This window comes from Hylobates moloch, unplaced genomic scaffold, assembly GCF_009828535.3.
Source record: "Hylobates moloch isolate HMO894 unplaced genomic scaffold, HMol_V3 SCAFFOLD_1, whole genome shotgun sequence".
NCBI classification, from domain to species: domain Eukaryota; kingdom Metazoa; phylum Chordata; class Mammalia; order Primates; family Hylobatidae; genus Hylobates; species Hylobates moloch.
This window is the reverse complement of record NW_026652276.1, coordinates 223,336,065-223,350,557: the sequence shown is the minus strand read 5'-3', so window position 1 is coordinate 223,350,557 and position 14,493 is coordinate 223,336,065. Positions and strand designations below refer to the sequence as shown.

The window sequence follows — 14,493 nt, the reverse complement described above, 5'->3', positions numbered from 1 at the left end:
CTGAATAAGAAATGTTTATTTTTGAATGTAGCTAGTTTCGAGGAGACAAACCATTCTAATCTCAGCTAATCATTTTTGAAACAAAAAATGGGGCGTTGGATGGTCCGTGTCTGGCCATGTCAGCAAGTCCGGGCAAAAGAGGAAAGGTCTGTGTTTGATGCGTCACAGGTAAGCAAGGGAACCATGAGAAATTTTCTGAGAGTTGGGAGAAAGAAGGGGTAGAGAGTCTTATCTAAGTCATATGGGAAAGGTAGTTCTTTGTGGTAATTCATTTCCAAGAACACAAAACGATGGGGGGATTTCTTAACCATTGCTCTTTTCTGGGAACACAGGCTAAGATAGAGTTCAGCCTTGACACAGAGAATATGGAGACTCAGTTCTGAGTCCTGACTTTGCCACTAACTTCCAAGAGAACCACAGTTTCCTCATCACGAAAATTACAAGAAATGAAAAAAGCAATGATTTATTAAGTGCATTTCATACCCCAATCTTCTGGAAGTCTCTGGAAGAGGTGAGATGGTAGCAGGTTGGGCAGGGAGGGAGGTTTAAGTCACAGAGGGAGGAGGAGACAACAAAGAAAGGTTGTGTCACAGAGAGGGGAGGGAAAATCAGCAGGTACATAATAATTCCGGGCAAGATTTGTAGGATAGGAAAGGAGGCACCAGGACCTTGGCTTGGTCTGTGCCACTCTCTTTCACCCACATCAGAGACGGCTCCCGGCAATGCCGTATATATTTGGGTCTTGATAAGGACTCATTTGAAGACTGCTCTCCTCTCATCTGTCTTCTGCCCATAATCTCCACAGCTGTTCTTGGCAAGGACACTTGGACTAAAGACTGGGACAGCTTACAGCTTGATCAACTTGTCCGCTCCTGGCAAGATCAGTCTGCCATGAAGGGTTTTCTGATCGTCGCTCTCTTGGGGACAGCTGGTGAGAGTTTGGGGCTTTGTTTCTGCCTAGCATGACACCCAGGATAGTCTATGAAAGATTGGAAAGAGGAGTAGCTGGGCACAACTAAAGAGCTAGGAAGTGGAGGACATTTAAATAAAACAACTGTTGAAGAAAACAAAAGGAAGCACATTAAAGGACATGGGCCTGGAAAAGGGGGGTGAGCTGGGTCAGGGGCTCTGGAAGCCCTAAGCTTTTCTATTTCTTTCATCACCAAAGTCAAGCAGAAATTTTTTACCCCAATTTATGGCAAAAGTGAATTTAAAAAAATTTAATTCAGGCCCTACTTTTTTACCCCCATTTATGGCAAAAATGAATTAAAAAAAAATTTCAAGTAGTCATTATTTTTTTCATCTTTGTAACACACAGCACTGCCAATAAGAGTTTCTGATCAGCGTGTAAGTTAGTTTCACAGAATTTTAATGTAATTTCATCTCAGCAAAGCCATGTGTCAATTTTCTTATTGTGTATAACTTAGGGGACATGCATACTTTTTCTTGATTAAAATATAAAAGGTAAATTGAAGACCTTTACATTATGTTTGAAAACCTTAGGTTAGGGAAAACTACCCTAGCCAGTTCTGGCCTTTTAACTTCTTTTTCCCTTTCCACCTATGGCCCCTTGATTCTCCAGGAGCTGTTCTGGCTAAAGAATCTAAAGATAATCAGGAGTTGTCATATAATTTTACTATTCCTTACATGGTCTATCTTCAGTCCTTCCCAGAACCCTGCGTGGGGTCTCTCATTCACCCTGACTGGGTATTGACGGCTGCCCACTGCTCCTTACCGTAAGTATCCCTTTCTCTTGCGAGCTGGCAGAAATCTGTTCAAACAAATGTAGATCTGGTGAAGTATCCCAGAAAATTTTTAGTAAAATCAGAAGACACGGAAAAAGAGATACTCTTGTTCCCTTTGGGAAATAGAATACAAATTTGGGCAGTTTAGGAGGAGATCATAGGAAGATGTCAGAGGATTCCCTCTTATGGACAGTAAATAATATTCATTCATCAACAATACTTGTTAAACATTTATTATCTAGCAAGGCTGTTTAATCACTGAGAAAACAGTGAAGGAACAAGATGAAAATAAGTGTTCCCTCATGGAGCTTACATTTTGGTAGAGGGAGTAGCCACCACAAATAAATGGCCAAAAACAAAGTATTTTTTTTTTAATGGCAAGCTGTAATATATGGGCAAGAAATCTGCTTTAGTTAATGTGGTCATGTCCATCATCTCTGAAGAGGTGAGATCCATAGGAGGAGAAGGAGCCAGCCAAAGGAATAAATCCTGGGGGATATTCCAGGCCAAGGAAACAATATTCATATACTCCTTGAAGTAGCAAAGATATTAAGGTATTTGGCAAGCTGAGAAATCAGCAGGAATTAAGGGTAATGAGCAGGGGAAATGCTCATAAGATGAGGTCAAAGACTTAGGCAGAAGCCATATCATGCAGTGACAGTAGAGGGCAAAGGAGCATGATACAAAATAAAGCAATGCCTTGCAAATCTCAGTGTTTCTGTTGTGTGTGAGAATGTGTTGTGTGATCAAGACCTACTCAGTTTCATGAGTATAGAAGGGTCCTTTCAAATTCAGAAATCTTAGCAATCTGGCTGTTCAAGGCAGTTTAGTTTAACACAGACTAACCTCTGCTCTGTGGTATATGGGAAATACAAAGGAAATATACAGTTCACATCCTTCCGGAATAAGAATTGAAAAAGCAGATGTTCTTTCTTACATCCACACTTAACACATGAACTGGATGTGTGGTGCTTCTCTATTAGCTGCTAATTCAGATGATAAAAATCTTAATAACAAGGCTCCACTGACTGTGTTTTAGTTGTCAGCACCATGTCAGACATTTTACAAATTTATGTCTCTAATACAACAATTCTGTAAATTATTGCTATTGTTTTATAGACAAAGGAAGGCCATGTCAGTTCTCAGGTTAAGAAATAAAGTTAAAATAATTAAAGAGGGTGGCCTGTAGAATTTCTTCTAATCTGTCATCCTATGACTCTTTCTTCTCATCTCTCTGCCCTCTTTCTTCTAAAGTGTTGAAATTCGACTGGGAGTTTCTCAACCTAGCATCACAAATAAGAAACAACAGACACGAAACTATTCGTCATTTGTGACCTACCCTGACTTTGATGCAAAATCCTTGAACAATGACCTAATGATGATCAAACTGTCAACACCTGCTTCACTCAACCCCCATGTGGGGACTATAGCCATAGCCTTGGAACCCATTCCATTTAATGAGTCCTGCTTTATTCCAACCTGGACCTGGAATGAATATAAAAACCGTAAGTGTTGGATGCTGTGTTCTTTATGGTGAGGAGGTTGGAGCTGGGAAAAAATGTAGAGGGAAGTCCCTAATGGAAATCGCTGCTATGAGACAATGTTGTCCACCATAGAGGGATTCCTGCCAGGGCCCCAAACCGCCATCACTGGAGGTCAAAGATAAAATTCAAAGAGACTGATAAAGGGCAGCCACTCTGACACCAACAAATGGAGCAGACAGTAATTTTTATATCTCTAGAATATTGAAGACAAGAGTCCAGAGAACTGGATTGAAATACAGGTGGGAGAAATAGAAGTCCTCATGCACAAAGATGGTATGAAGGCAGCCTGTGGGAGGGTGACTTACTCATTGATAGTTGCTGAAAGCCCATCACACAGTGGAAGAACAGTGGGGGAAATGAACATAAAATATATGTGATGCAGTGAAGCAGCAGAGGATGCTTCCTACACCCTCCACAGAGAACCCATGTATGTGCAGAGAACCCTGAGAGACAAGAGAATGGTTGAGGGAGCACCTGTCCTGTCACCAGACCTGGTTCCATGCACAGAGTGCTACTCATACCCACTGCTCCATCCCAGAGTTCCCACTTAGGGGTGGAGACTTGGGTGATTCATGGGGAAATTGATTATTATGACATAATTAGTTGTTATCTCCCTGGCCTGACATGCCTCATGGGAAAAACAGTGGCAGCCCATGTTGTAAGCACACACCCATCTCCTCTGTGAGCTGAAATTGGGATGAGCAGAAAGATCTGGTCTCTGCAGGAGTCTGTCTAATAAAGAACACTTACGAAGAAAATTACTTTCTAATGCGTTTGTTGGTCCTTGTTGGCTGTTACTCCATTATTCTCTCTTTAGGTATTGTTGAGGATGAGGATACCACCACTTGATATCTGAAATGAAATGACAAATCTAAATCTATTGCTTATTACAGCAAGTCAGAGCAATGCTGACCAGGCACCATTCCACTGAGCAGAGTGGAGTGCTGATTAGCATAAGGGGTTTGTGGGAAGCTTGGTGTTGAGGGATTGGAGGACTTTCAGAGGTATGAATGGGTTCCATCATCTGCTGAGGCCTGGCTACTTCAGGGGGATTGCTGTTGATAGGTTGGCGCTCTGAGACGTGTTTTTTGGAGGACCTCTGATCCAGATCAGCTGATTTTAAGAAGTGAAGGCTGACATTGATTATCTTGCAAAAGCTACGTTCACTCAAGCAAGTTGTCCTGAATCTATTAATCATGTTTAAATCTTTCTCTGGTGGCTACAGAACAATGCACCTGCTCTGCAAAAGCAAGTGAAAGTGGAATTTTAGAAGTCAGTCTTTGGTAAAAAAAAACAGAAATAAAAAGCAGAAACTGTTATATTCTCAGTATTTTGCAGATTCATTTTTCCATTTAGAAGCAAGTACTTGGGAATCTAAGTGAACACATTTTCTGAACAATTACAGCTTGTATGATTTTTGTCCTTGACTTTATAAGTCTTATTCAAAGTAATTGAATCACAACTTACAGAATTAATTTATTATGTACAATTTGAAAACAAAACAAAACTATTCAGAGATATATAGGCTCTGCATGTCAAAATCACAGTGACAAACTGTACCTCTATAAGCTTTCTGGTGCAGGGCTTCCAATATTTATTAGAAATTCAATATTTCAAGTAACTTAAGTTACTTTCACCTAGTTTTTTATACATATTTTAGTTTAGTTCCCATAAAAACATAAAACTGAACATAATTTCTCTTTCTTCTCTGATATGACACCTTCTGGCCTAATCTGCTCTAGGGCATTTGATTGGATACACTCCATCAGAAAAAATCCTGCTCCTTAAACAACACTGGACTTAGCCTGAGAAATCTCTGGTCAGTGTTTTTGTTTCCTTTCTCTTTGCTATTCTCCACCAGAAATTTAAATTACATAATACCTTGGTTAAAGTCCCTGTATCCTGAGTTTGACAGTGTAATAGCAATTGCTATTATGGAGATAAACAACATGACAACTTCTTAGGGGGAAATATATATGTATATTTATATCAATACACATACTATAAACACTTATAAGTAATCTGTTTAACTCAAAAAGCAGTTTTATATGCATTGAAAATAGTTTCTCCCTTTATAACTAAATGTGAAAAAGATCAAGTAGATGCCCAATTAAAGGTGTGTGTGTAGGGGGAAAATCTTTGGGACAATGGTTTTGTTACTGTCTCTTTCTCCTTGTGGTCACTAATAACTCACAGTTTTTTCAAACTTTTATAAATGATGCATAGTACAGAAAGAACTATGGATTTGATATCTGACAAAGGGGACTTATAAACCTACTTCTCCAACATGGAGATTACTGAACAAGGAATTCTACAGAGAATGGAGTGTCTGCTGCCACCCGCATTGAATATTCTCAGGACTGAATTTATTTATAAAACAGGATCTGGTTGCAAGAGCCCTTGAGATAAGAAGAGTCACTCTGGAGTTTGTTTTCTCTTTCCTACAGTCAGTGATCCTGACATCCTGACATGGATCAACCAATATTCTCTTCCATTCCATGACTGTCAGGATAGACTCAAAGAAGAACAGGCAGGAAACATCATTTGTGTGGGACACCCTCTAAGGATCCTATCTAAAAACAAGGTATTTCTCACTCCTCTATACAGGAAGATAGCTAGAGTCCCATGGGAGGAGTGGTGATAATGCAGAATCAAAGAGAGCTGAAGTCCCTCTCCCCTCCCCACTCACCTCTGGGTTTCTAACCATTGCCCTTCTCATCTTTCAGAGTGGGAGAGATTTGGGGTAGAACTATTTGTTCTTTCTCTTGCTTGCATTCGGGTTGGGTCAAGCTTGAACCTTAGAGGTAAGACTTATGTGGATGTAAAGAGAGGTCTGACCCCCCTCAAGAAAAATAAGCCCATTCTCTTAGATGGTTTTGCTACTGTTATGTGCCACTTTTTGGCATTTACTATTTTTTTTTCTTTGGAGATGCAGTCTCACGCTGTTACCCAGCCTGGAGTGCAGTGGTGCGATCTTGGCTCACTGCAACCTCCGTCTCCCAGGTTCAAGCGATTCTCCTGCCTCAGCCTGCTGAGTAGCTGGGATTAGAGGCAGGCACCACCACGCCCGGCTAATTTTTGTATTTTAGTAGAGATGGGGTTTCACCATTTGGCCAGGATGGTCTTGATCTCCTGACCTTGTGATACACCCACCTCGGCCTCCCAAAGTACTGGGATTACAGGCATGAGCCACCGCACCCAGCTGGCATTTACTCTTGTTCCATAAGGACAAGGACACATTGACCTTCTGTTCCTTCTCTCTACAAGGAAGTTTCGGCTGCCCCAGCCATCTGCAATGGGAGGTTGCATGGAATCTTGTCCTGGGCAGAAGGGTCACCCTAGGAAGTGAAGGATTCTTCACAGGTGTTCATCACTATGCAAGATGGATCTTGAAAATTATGGATACCCACTGAGGTGCCTCTGTTCCCATATCCCCTCAGTACCACCTCTTCATAATTGCTACACTGGATCTACAACTCTCTTCATCTTTGTTATTTTGGAACAAAATCCAAAGAGGAAACATCTGATTAAAAAAAAAAATGAGTAGCTAAGAACCCATGCCATGACTCCTGCTGTCTTTGTCATGTAAACTTTGAGGATAATGAGAAATTTAGCAACCTCTTCACCTTGTGTTTGTTCATTCATTTATTCATTCAAAAACTAACCACTAACTGTTTAGTAGGCACTGCCTTTGCTAAGGATGCCTGAGTGACTATGACATGACCTTGGCCATCAGTTAGCTAATTATAATACCTTTTGATAATTGTTATAAGAGAGATGAGCAGTAAGCTCCACGAAAACAAATAAAACATTCTGAGTGGCAGTGTCAGGAGAAGTAACACCAGAGAGGCGGACAAATTAGGGGAGGATATTGTAAAACTGAGCACATAGTTTATTAAAAGGCAAAAAAGCATATGGAAGTGTGGTATAGTCTGGAAAATATATGTAAATAAGCAATCCTTGAGGGCAGAAAATAAATTGTAGAAAAGGAAAAATATGATAAAATATTATTCTATGTAGGCAGGCAAATGTTGAGTGATGAAGGGCCTGACCTGCTCTATAAAGGAACTTAGATTTTCATCTTGTAGGCATTAGAGGGGGTGTCATTGAAGCTTTTACAGCAAACAAAACACCATCCGATAGTTCTGATTTGAGAGATACTAAAGAAGTAACATCTATAAGATTTGGACATACTTACTGTAAGAAGAAAAGGCAAGGGAGATGTCAGGGATAACTCTCCCAAGTTTTTGACTTGGAAACAGGTAAGATGGTAATTCTCAAAGATAATATGAGGATAACAAGTGCATTTGTGTGCAAGGTATCAAGAGCATGGTCCTGCATGAGGAGACAGGTGGCCTGCTATATTGAGATCCTTTAAGGATGTAGAGGTGGTTATTTCCAGCAGGCAGTTGGAGACAGTGATCTCAAACTCAGATGCTGCCTGAGGAGTGACTAACAAATAGGAGTCCTACGTTGGTGGGTGGGAGCTGCGGGGTTTGGGAGGGCTCTCTGCTGTGGAGAAGAGCTGTGATGGGTGCTCAGCCCTTCTCTCACACTGGCATATGTTGGGGAGATGTGCAGCATCCCATAGCCACTGACCAAGGCATCTAAAAACAGAGACAGAGTTAAGGGGATTCTGAGTGGCCCCCCAAAGTTAGGGGTTTGAGTGACATATGAGAGACCAAAAAGCAACAGGGAGAAAAGGGTCAATAGGACATAGGGAAGGGATCTTTTGTTAAAAAAGAAAAGATGGGCAGAGGAGGCCAGTGGACATGGGAACAGAGAACTACACCATAGGAGAAACCCCCTGTGGGAGGTGTAAAGAGGTTTGAGGTGTCTTCCCTTGAGGGGTGCAGTGAATCTAGGCCATCTATAAAGGCTGCAGAGGTGAGTTGGTTTTTGGACCCTGAACCTGGATGCCTGAATATGTTTTCTCTTCTCCTAAAACGAAACAAAACCAAACCCACATGCGGTGGCTCAGTTCTATAATCCCAGCACTTTTGGAGGCTGAAGTGGGAGGATTGTTTGAGACCAGGAGTTTAAGACCAGCCTTGGCAACATAGAGAAACCTTTGTCTCTACATAAAATAGTAATAAAAAAAACTCCTAACTACATGGCAGGCTGACAGGGGAGGAGGTCACGGCTGCAATGAGCTATTGTTGTGCCACTGAATTCCAGCCTGAGTGACACAGCAAGAGCCTGTCTCTAAAACAACAACAAAAACCAAAACCAGAGAGCTTAGGTGCATCTAAGACCAATAGCTTGTTCTGGTCCATTCACAGAAATTTTCTTTGTTCTCAAATCTAGATACTAAGGCCATTTCATTCACTATATGATTATTTTTTTCTGTAATCTCTGGCCCCAACCAAACAGCACGTCCTCAGTTTGCCAGTCTTCTCTCACGTTTTCCCCAGTTTCCTGTCTCTGACTCACTGCCCAAAGCACCCTTAATGAATCATGTCTGTATTTGTGCCAGAGTTTTTTTTAATTTCAACTTTTATTTTAGATGCAGGAGGGACATGCATGGGTATGTTACATGGGTATATTGTGTTATGCTGAGGTTTGGGGTATGGATCCCACCATCCAGGTAGTGAGCATAGTACCTGGTAGGTAGTTTTTCAACCCATGCCCCTCTCCCTCCCTCCCACTTCTAGTAATTTGCAGTGTCTATCGTTCTTGTGTTTATGTCCATGTGTGCTCAATGTTTAGCTCCCACTTATAAGTGAGAACATGCAAGATTTGGTTTTCTGTTCCTGTGTTAATTTGCTTAGGGTTATAGAGCTCAACTAATTACTTCTTGTAAATCTTGAATTACATCTTTAGCACTTATTGGCAATCCTATCTTCTCCAATAAATTGTTTGTACAATTCTCCGCAGCAGCAATTTCAAACCCTCTCCTCTCTCCTCAAACTTTTAATGCTCACTTTTAGCAGATGACCTCTAGTGTGGGAGTAGAGAAAAACTGAAACCAGCAGAAGATACCTCCCTGAAATTGCCACCACCAAAACTGCAAACATACCTGCTTTCCCCCACCTTTTTCCTTTTTCATTCTTCCTGCTATAGTGAAAGCAAGACCTTATTATTTACAGCGTCTATCTCTACCTGTGAAGTGGACCCCATCTTGTCTGACTTCCTCACGGACTTGCTTTATTGATTATCTCCGATTTTCCCTATCTATTGCCTTCTTCCTGTTATCATTTAAGGAAAATAAAGCCTCACACATCTAAAATACAGAACCCAAAGACATGTTTCTTTGACCTACTCTCTGGTTGCCTCCTCTATCTCCTTTGCAGGCAGTTCTTACTCAACAAATCCTGCAAAGTCTGTTTCATATGATTCTCCTATCTGTGTCTCCTTGCCTGCCTCTCTCTTCATTCTCTTTTTTGCATTCCGTGTTCTCCTTGGAGCTCTGGTTCATCCACCTGGAGATTTCTTCCCCATCTCCTCATTTGGCTAACTTCTACTCATCCTTCAAGTTTCAAACTTCACTTCCCAAAGGAGGTCTTCTTCTGACCTTATATTAGGGTCCCATGACATGCTTCTCTACCTCACTTTTCCTTTGACATTCATGATAATTGTTCTTATTACATCTGTCTCCCCCTCATTAAGCATTATGATGTATGAGAGCAAGCTTCTCATCTCCCTTGCCATGGAATCATCGTTATCGAATACGATGCCAGCATCCAGTATGCATTTGTATTAGTTTTCTATTGCCGTGTAAAAACATCACAAATTTAATGGCTTAATAAAAATACACATTTAGGAGGAGTTCAAGAAAATATTGGTGGATAGGAGCAGGACTAGCTTGCAGCTCCCACTTGGAGGGACAGAGCAGCATGTGGATACCCACATCGTGAACTTTTTCTCCAAGAACTACTGCAGAAACAATGAAATCAAGATGAAAATTTAAAAATTCTTTGAACTGAACAATAATAGTGACAAAACCTATCAAAACCTCTGGGATACAGTAAAAGTGGTGCTAAGAGGAAAGTTCATAGAATTATATACCTACATCAAAAAGTGTGAAATTGCACAAATAGACAATGTAAGGTTACACCTCAAGGAACTAGAGAAACAAGAACCAATCAAACCCAAACCTAGAAGAAGAAAAGAAATAATCAAGATTAGAGCAAAACTAAATGAAATGGAAATAACAACAAAAAAATACAAAACATACATGAAACAAAAACCTAGTTCTTTGAAAAGATAAATAGAATTGATAGACCATTAGTGAGATTAACCAAGAAAAGAAAAGGGAAGAATCAGATAAGCTCAACCAGAAATGAAATGGGAGACATTACAACCAATACCACAGAAATACAAAAGATGATTCAAGGCTACTATGAACACCTTCACATGCATAAGCTAGAAAATCTAGAGGAGATGGATAAATTCCTGGAAATATACAACCCTCCTAGATTAAACCAGGAAGAAATAGAAACTCTGTACAGACCAATAACAAGCAGCAAGATTGAAATGGTAATTAAAAAGTTGCCAATAAAAAAAAGTCCAGGATCAGACAGATTCACAGCTGAATTCTATCAGACATTCAAAGAAGAGTTGGTACCAATCCTGCTGACATTATTCCAAAAGATATTGACACTATTCCCAAAAGGGAATCCTCCATAAATCATTCTATGAAGGCAGTATCACCCTAATATCAAAACCAGGAAAGGACATAACAAAAAAGAAAACTACAGGCCAATATCCCTGATGAATATGGATGCAAAAATCCTCAACAAAATACTAGCTAACAGAATCCAACAGCATATCAAAAAGGTAATCCACCATGATCAAGTGGGTTTCATACTAAGGATGCAGGGATCGTTTAACATCTGCAAGTCAACAAATGTGATATACTATACAAAGAGAATTAAAACAAAAATCATATGATTATCTCAATAGATGCAGAAAAAGCATTTGAAAAAATCCAACATCTCTTTATGATTAACACCCTCAGCAAAATCGGCAAAATGTAGCATAGAAGGGACATACCCTAAGGTAATAAAAGCCATCTATAACAAACCCATAGCCAACATTATATTGAATGGGGAAAAGTTGAAAGCATTTCTCCTAAGAACTGGAACAAGACAAGGATGCCCACTTTCATCACTTCTATTCAACATAATACTGAAAGTCCTAGCCAGAGCAATCAGAAAAGAGAAAGAAATAAATGGCACCCAAATTAGTAATGAGAAAGTCAAACTCTCATTGTTTGCTAATGACATGATCATATACCTATAAAACCCTAAAGACTCATCCAAAAAGCTCCTAGAACTGGAATATGAATTCCACAAAGTTTCAGGACACAAAACTAATGTACACAAATAAGTAACACTGCTATGCACCAACAGCAACCAAGCTGAGAATCAAATCAAGAGCTCAATCCCTTTTACAATAACCACAAAAAGAAGGAATATAGTTAATCAAGGAGGTGAAATACCTCTACAGAGAAAACTGCAAAACACTGCTGAAAAAAATCATAGAAGACACAAACAAATGAAAACACATTCCGTGCCCAGGGATGGGTAGAATATTGTGAAAATGATCATACTGCTAAAAGCAATCTACAAATTCAATTCAATTCCCACCAAAATACCACCATCATTCTTCACAGAACTAGAAAAAATAATCCTAAAATTCATGTGGAAACAAAAAAGAGCCCACATAGCCAAAGCAAGACTAAGCAAAAAGAACAAATCTGGAGGTATTACATTATCTGACTTCAAACTATACTATAAGGCCATAGTCACCGAAACAGAATGGTCCTCGTATAATAATAGGCATATAGCCCAATGGAACAGAAGAGAATCCAGAAATAAAGCCAAATACTTAAAATCAACTGATCTTCAACAAAGTAAACAAAAACATAAAGTGGGGAAAGGACAGCCAATTCAACAGATGGTGCTGGGATAATTGGTAAACCACATGTAGAAGAATGAAACTGGTCTCATCTATCACTCTACACAAAAATCAACTCAAGATAGACCAAAGACTTAAATCTGAGACCTGAAGCCATACAATTTCTAGAAGATAACATAGGAAAAACCCTTCTAGACATTGGCTTAGACAAAGACTTTATGACCAAGAACCCAAAAGCAAATGCAACAAAAACAAAGATAAATAGATGGTACCTAATTAAATGAAAAAGCTTCTGCACAGCAAAAGAAATAATCTGCAGAGTAAACAGACAACCCTGAGAAAATCTTTGCAATATATATATCTGACAAAGGACTAACATGCAGAATCTACAAGGTACTCAAACAAATCAGCAAGAAAAAAAACAAACAATCCCATCAAAAAGTGGGGTAAGGACATGAATAGATAATTCTTAAAAAAAATACATACAACTGGCCAAAAACATATGAAAAAAATGCTCAGCATCACTAGTGATCAGGAAAATGCAAATCAAAACCGTAATGTGATACCACCTTACTCCTGCAAGAATGGCCATAATCAAAAAATCAAAAAATAATAGATGTTGGAATAGATGTGGTGAAAAGGGGACACTTTTACCCTGTTGGTGGGATTGTAAACTAGTACAACCACTATGGAAAACAGTGTGGAGATTCCTTAAAGAATTGAAAGTAGATCTACCATTTGATCCAGCAATCCCCTTCCTTGGTATCTATCCAGAGGAAAAGAAGTCATTATAGGAAAAAAGTTCTTGCACACACATATATCTCCATAGCTTTGCCTTTCCCAGAATGTCATATAATTGGAATTATATGGTATATAAGCCTTTCAGACTAGCTCTTTTCACTTAGCAATATGCATATAAGTTTACTCCATGTCTTGTCATGGCTTGAGAGTTAAGTTTTTTAAATCATAAAATCTCTGAATAACATTTCATTATATGAATGAATCACACTTTGTTTATCCAGTTATCTATTGAAGGACATGTTGGTTGCTTCCAAGATTTGGCAACTTTGAACAAAGCTGCTATAAACATTTATGTGTAGGATTTTTGTGAACACAAGTTTTCAAATCTTTTGGTGTATCAAGAAGTGTAATTGCTGTATCATATAGTAAGGTTATGTTGAGCTTAATAAGAAACTTCCAAGCTATTTTCTAAAGTGACTGTACCATTTTGCACTCTCATCAGCAATAAATTCTCACCAGCATCAGTTCTTGATACTTCATACCCTCACTAGCATCTGTTGTTGTCAGTGTTTGGATTTTAGCCCTTCCACAGGTTATGTAGTGGCATCCCATTGTTGTTGTAATTCCCTAATGACATATTATGTTAAGAATTTTTTCATATGCCATTTACCATGTGTATATATTCTCTGGTGTTATTTTCCCCATCACTGCAAAATATATCTGTTTGAAGCCCTAAAACTCAGTGCAACTGTATTGAAGATAGGGCCTAAAAGGAAGCAATTAAGGCTAAATTAGGTTAGAAGGGTGGGGCCCTGATCCAATAGGATTTATGTCCTTATAAAAAGAGTCACCAGAGAGCTTTCTTTCCCTCTTCCTTTCTGTGTGCACAGAGGAAAGGCCATGTGAGGACACAGTAAGAAGGTGATCATCCACAAGCCAGGGAGAGATGCCTCACCAGTAACTGAATTTGACAACACCTTGATCATGGACTTCTGACCTCCGGAACTATAAGAAAGTAAGTATCTGTCGTGTGAGACACCCACACTGTGGTATTTTTTTATGGTAGTCCAAGCAGACTAAAACATTTGGTAAGGATCTTTGGCCCACTTTTAGGTTGTGTTGTTTGTTTTCTTAATGTTGAATTTTAATATTTCCCTATACTTGAATTATTTAGCAGATATGTGTTTTGCAAATATTTTTTTCTGGTCTGTGGCATATCTCAATTTTTAGCCCTGAATACTTTGTTTCATAACCATCAGCTTAAGTATCATTCCCACCAGTCTGTAAGCTCTTGAAAGGTAAGGAAGAAGTCCTTAAATTGAGGCAACCCCAACAGCAAGCTCAGATCCTAGCACAAGTTAGATACATAAGATAGATAATTTGCAGGTTGGTTCATAGAATAAACGGATAAACAGTGACATGAAGGAAAAGGTTAACGTATTTCAAAGAGGAGTTTAGTGTCAGGCAGAGGAAGCAATGTCAGCACCAGAGGGCTACGTTATGTCCCCTGGAGAAAAACAGCATCACACAGTGGGGGCTAGCATCACACAGACAGGAGGGGCAGAAGCCCACACATAGTTTAGAGGGACAGCTGCCTGCCA

General features: G+C 39.5%; 1 protein-coding gene across 3 annotated transcripts; it reads left to right on the top strand.

Moving 5' to 3' along the window:
- Positions 1-634: 634 nt before the first annotated feature.
- Positions 635-6,847, top strand: LOC116809700 (serine protease 58-like). 3 transcript variants are annotated; one of them, XM_032753566.2, is made up of 5 exons: positions 635-931; positions 1,583-1,736; positions 3,000-3,250; positions 5,737-5,873; positions 6,557-6,847. In XM_032753566.2, the coding sequence occupies exons 1-5, from the start codon at positions 892-894 to the stop codon at positions 6,629-6,631; spliced, it is 657 nt and encodes a 218-aa protein (XP_032609457.1). In that variant the 5' UTR covers positions 635-891; the 3' UTR covers positions 6,632-6,847. The 3 variants fall into 3 exon arrangements, with proteins under 3 accessions (XP_032609457.1, XP_058291984.1, XP_058291981.1); XM_058435998.1 differs by lacking the exon at positions 6,557-6,847 and adding an exon at positions 5,032-5,108 and having other exon boundaries at positions 770-931; positions 5,737-5,842; XM_058436001.1 differs by lacking the exons at positions 5,737-5,873; positions 6,557-6,847 and adding an exon at positions 3,362-3,450 and having other exon boundaries at positions 768-931.
- Positions 6,848-14,493: the final 7,646 nt, after the last annotated feature.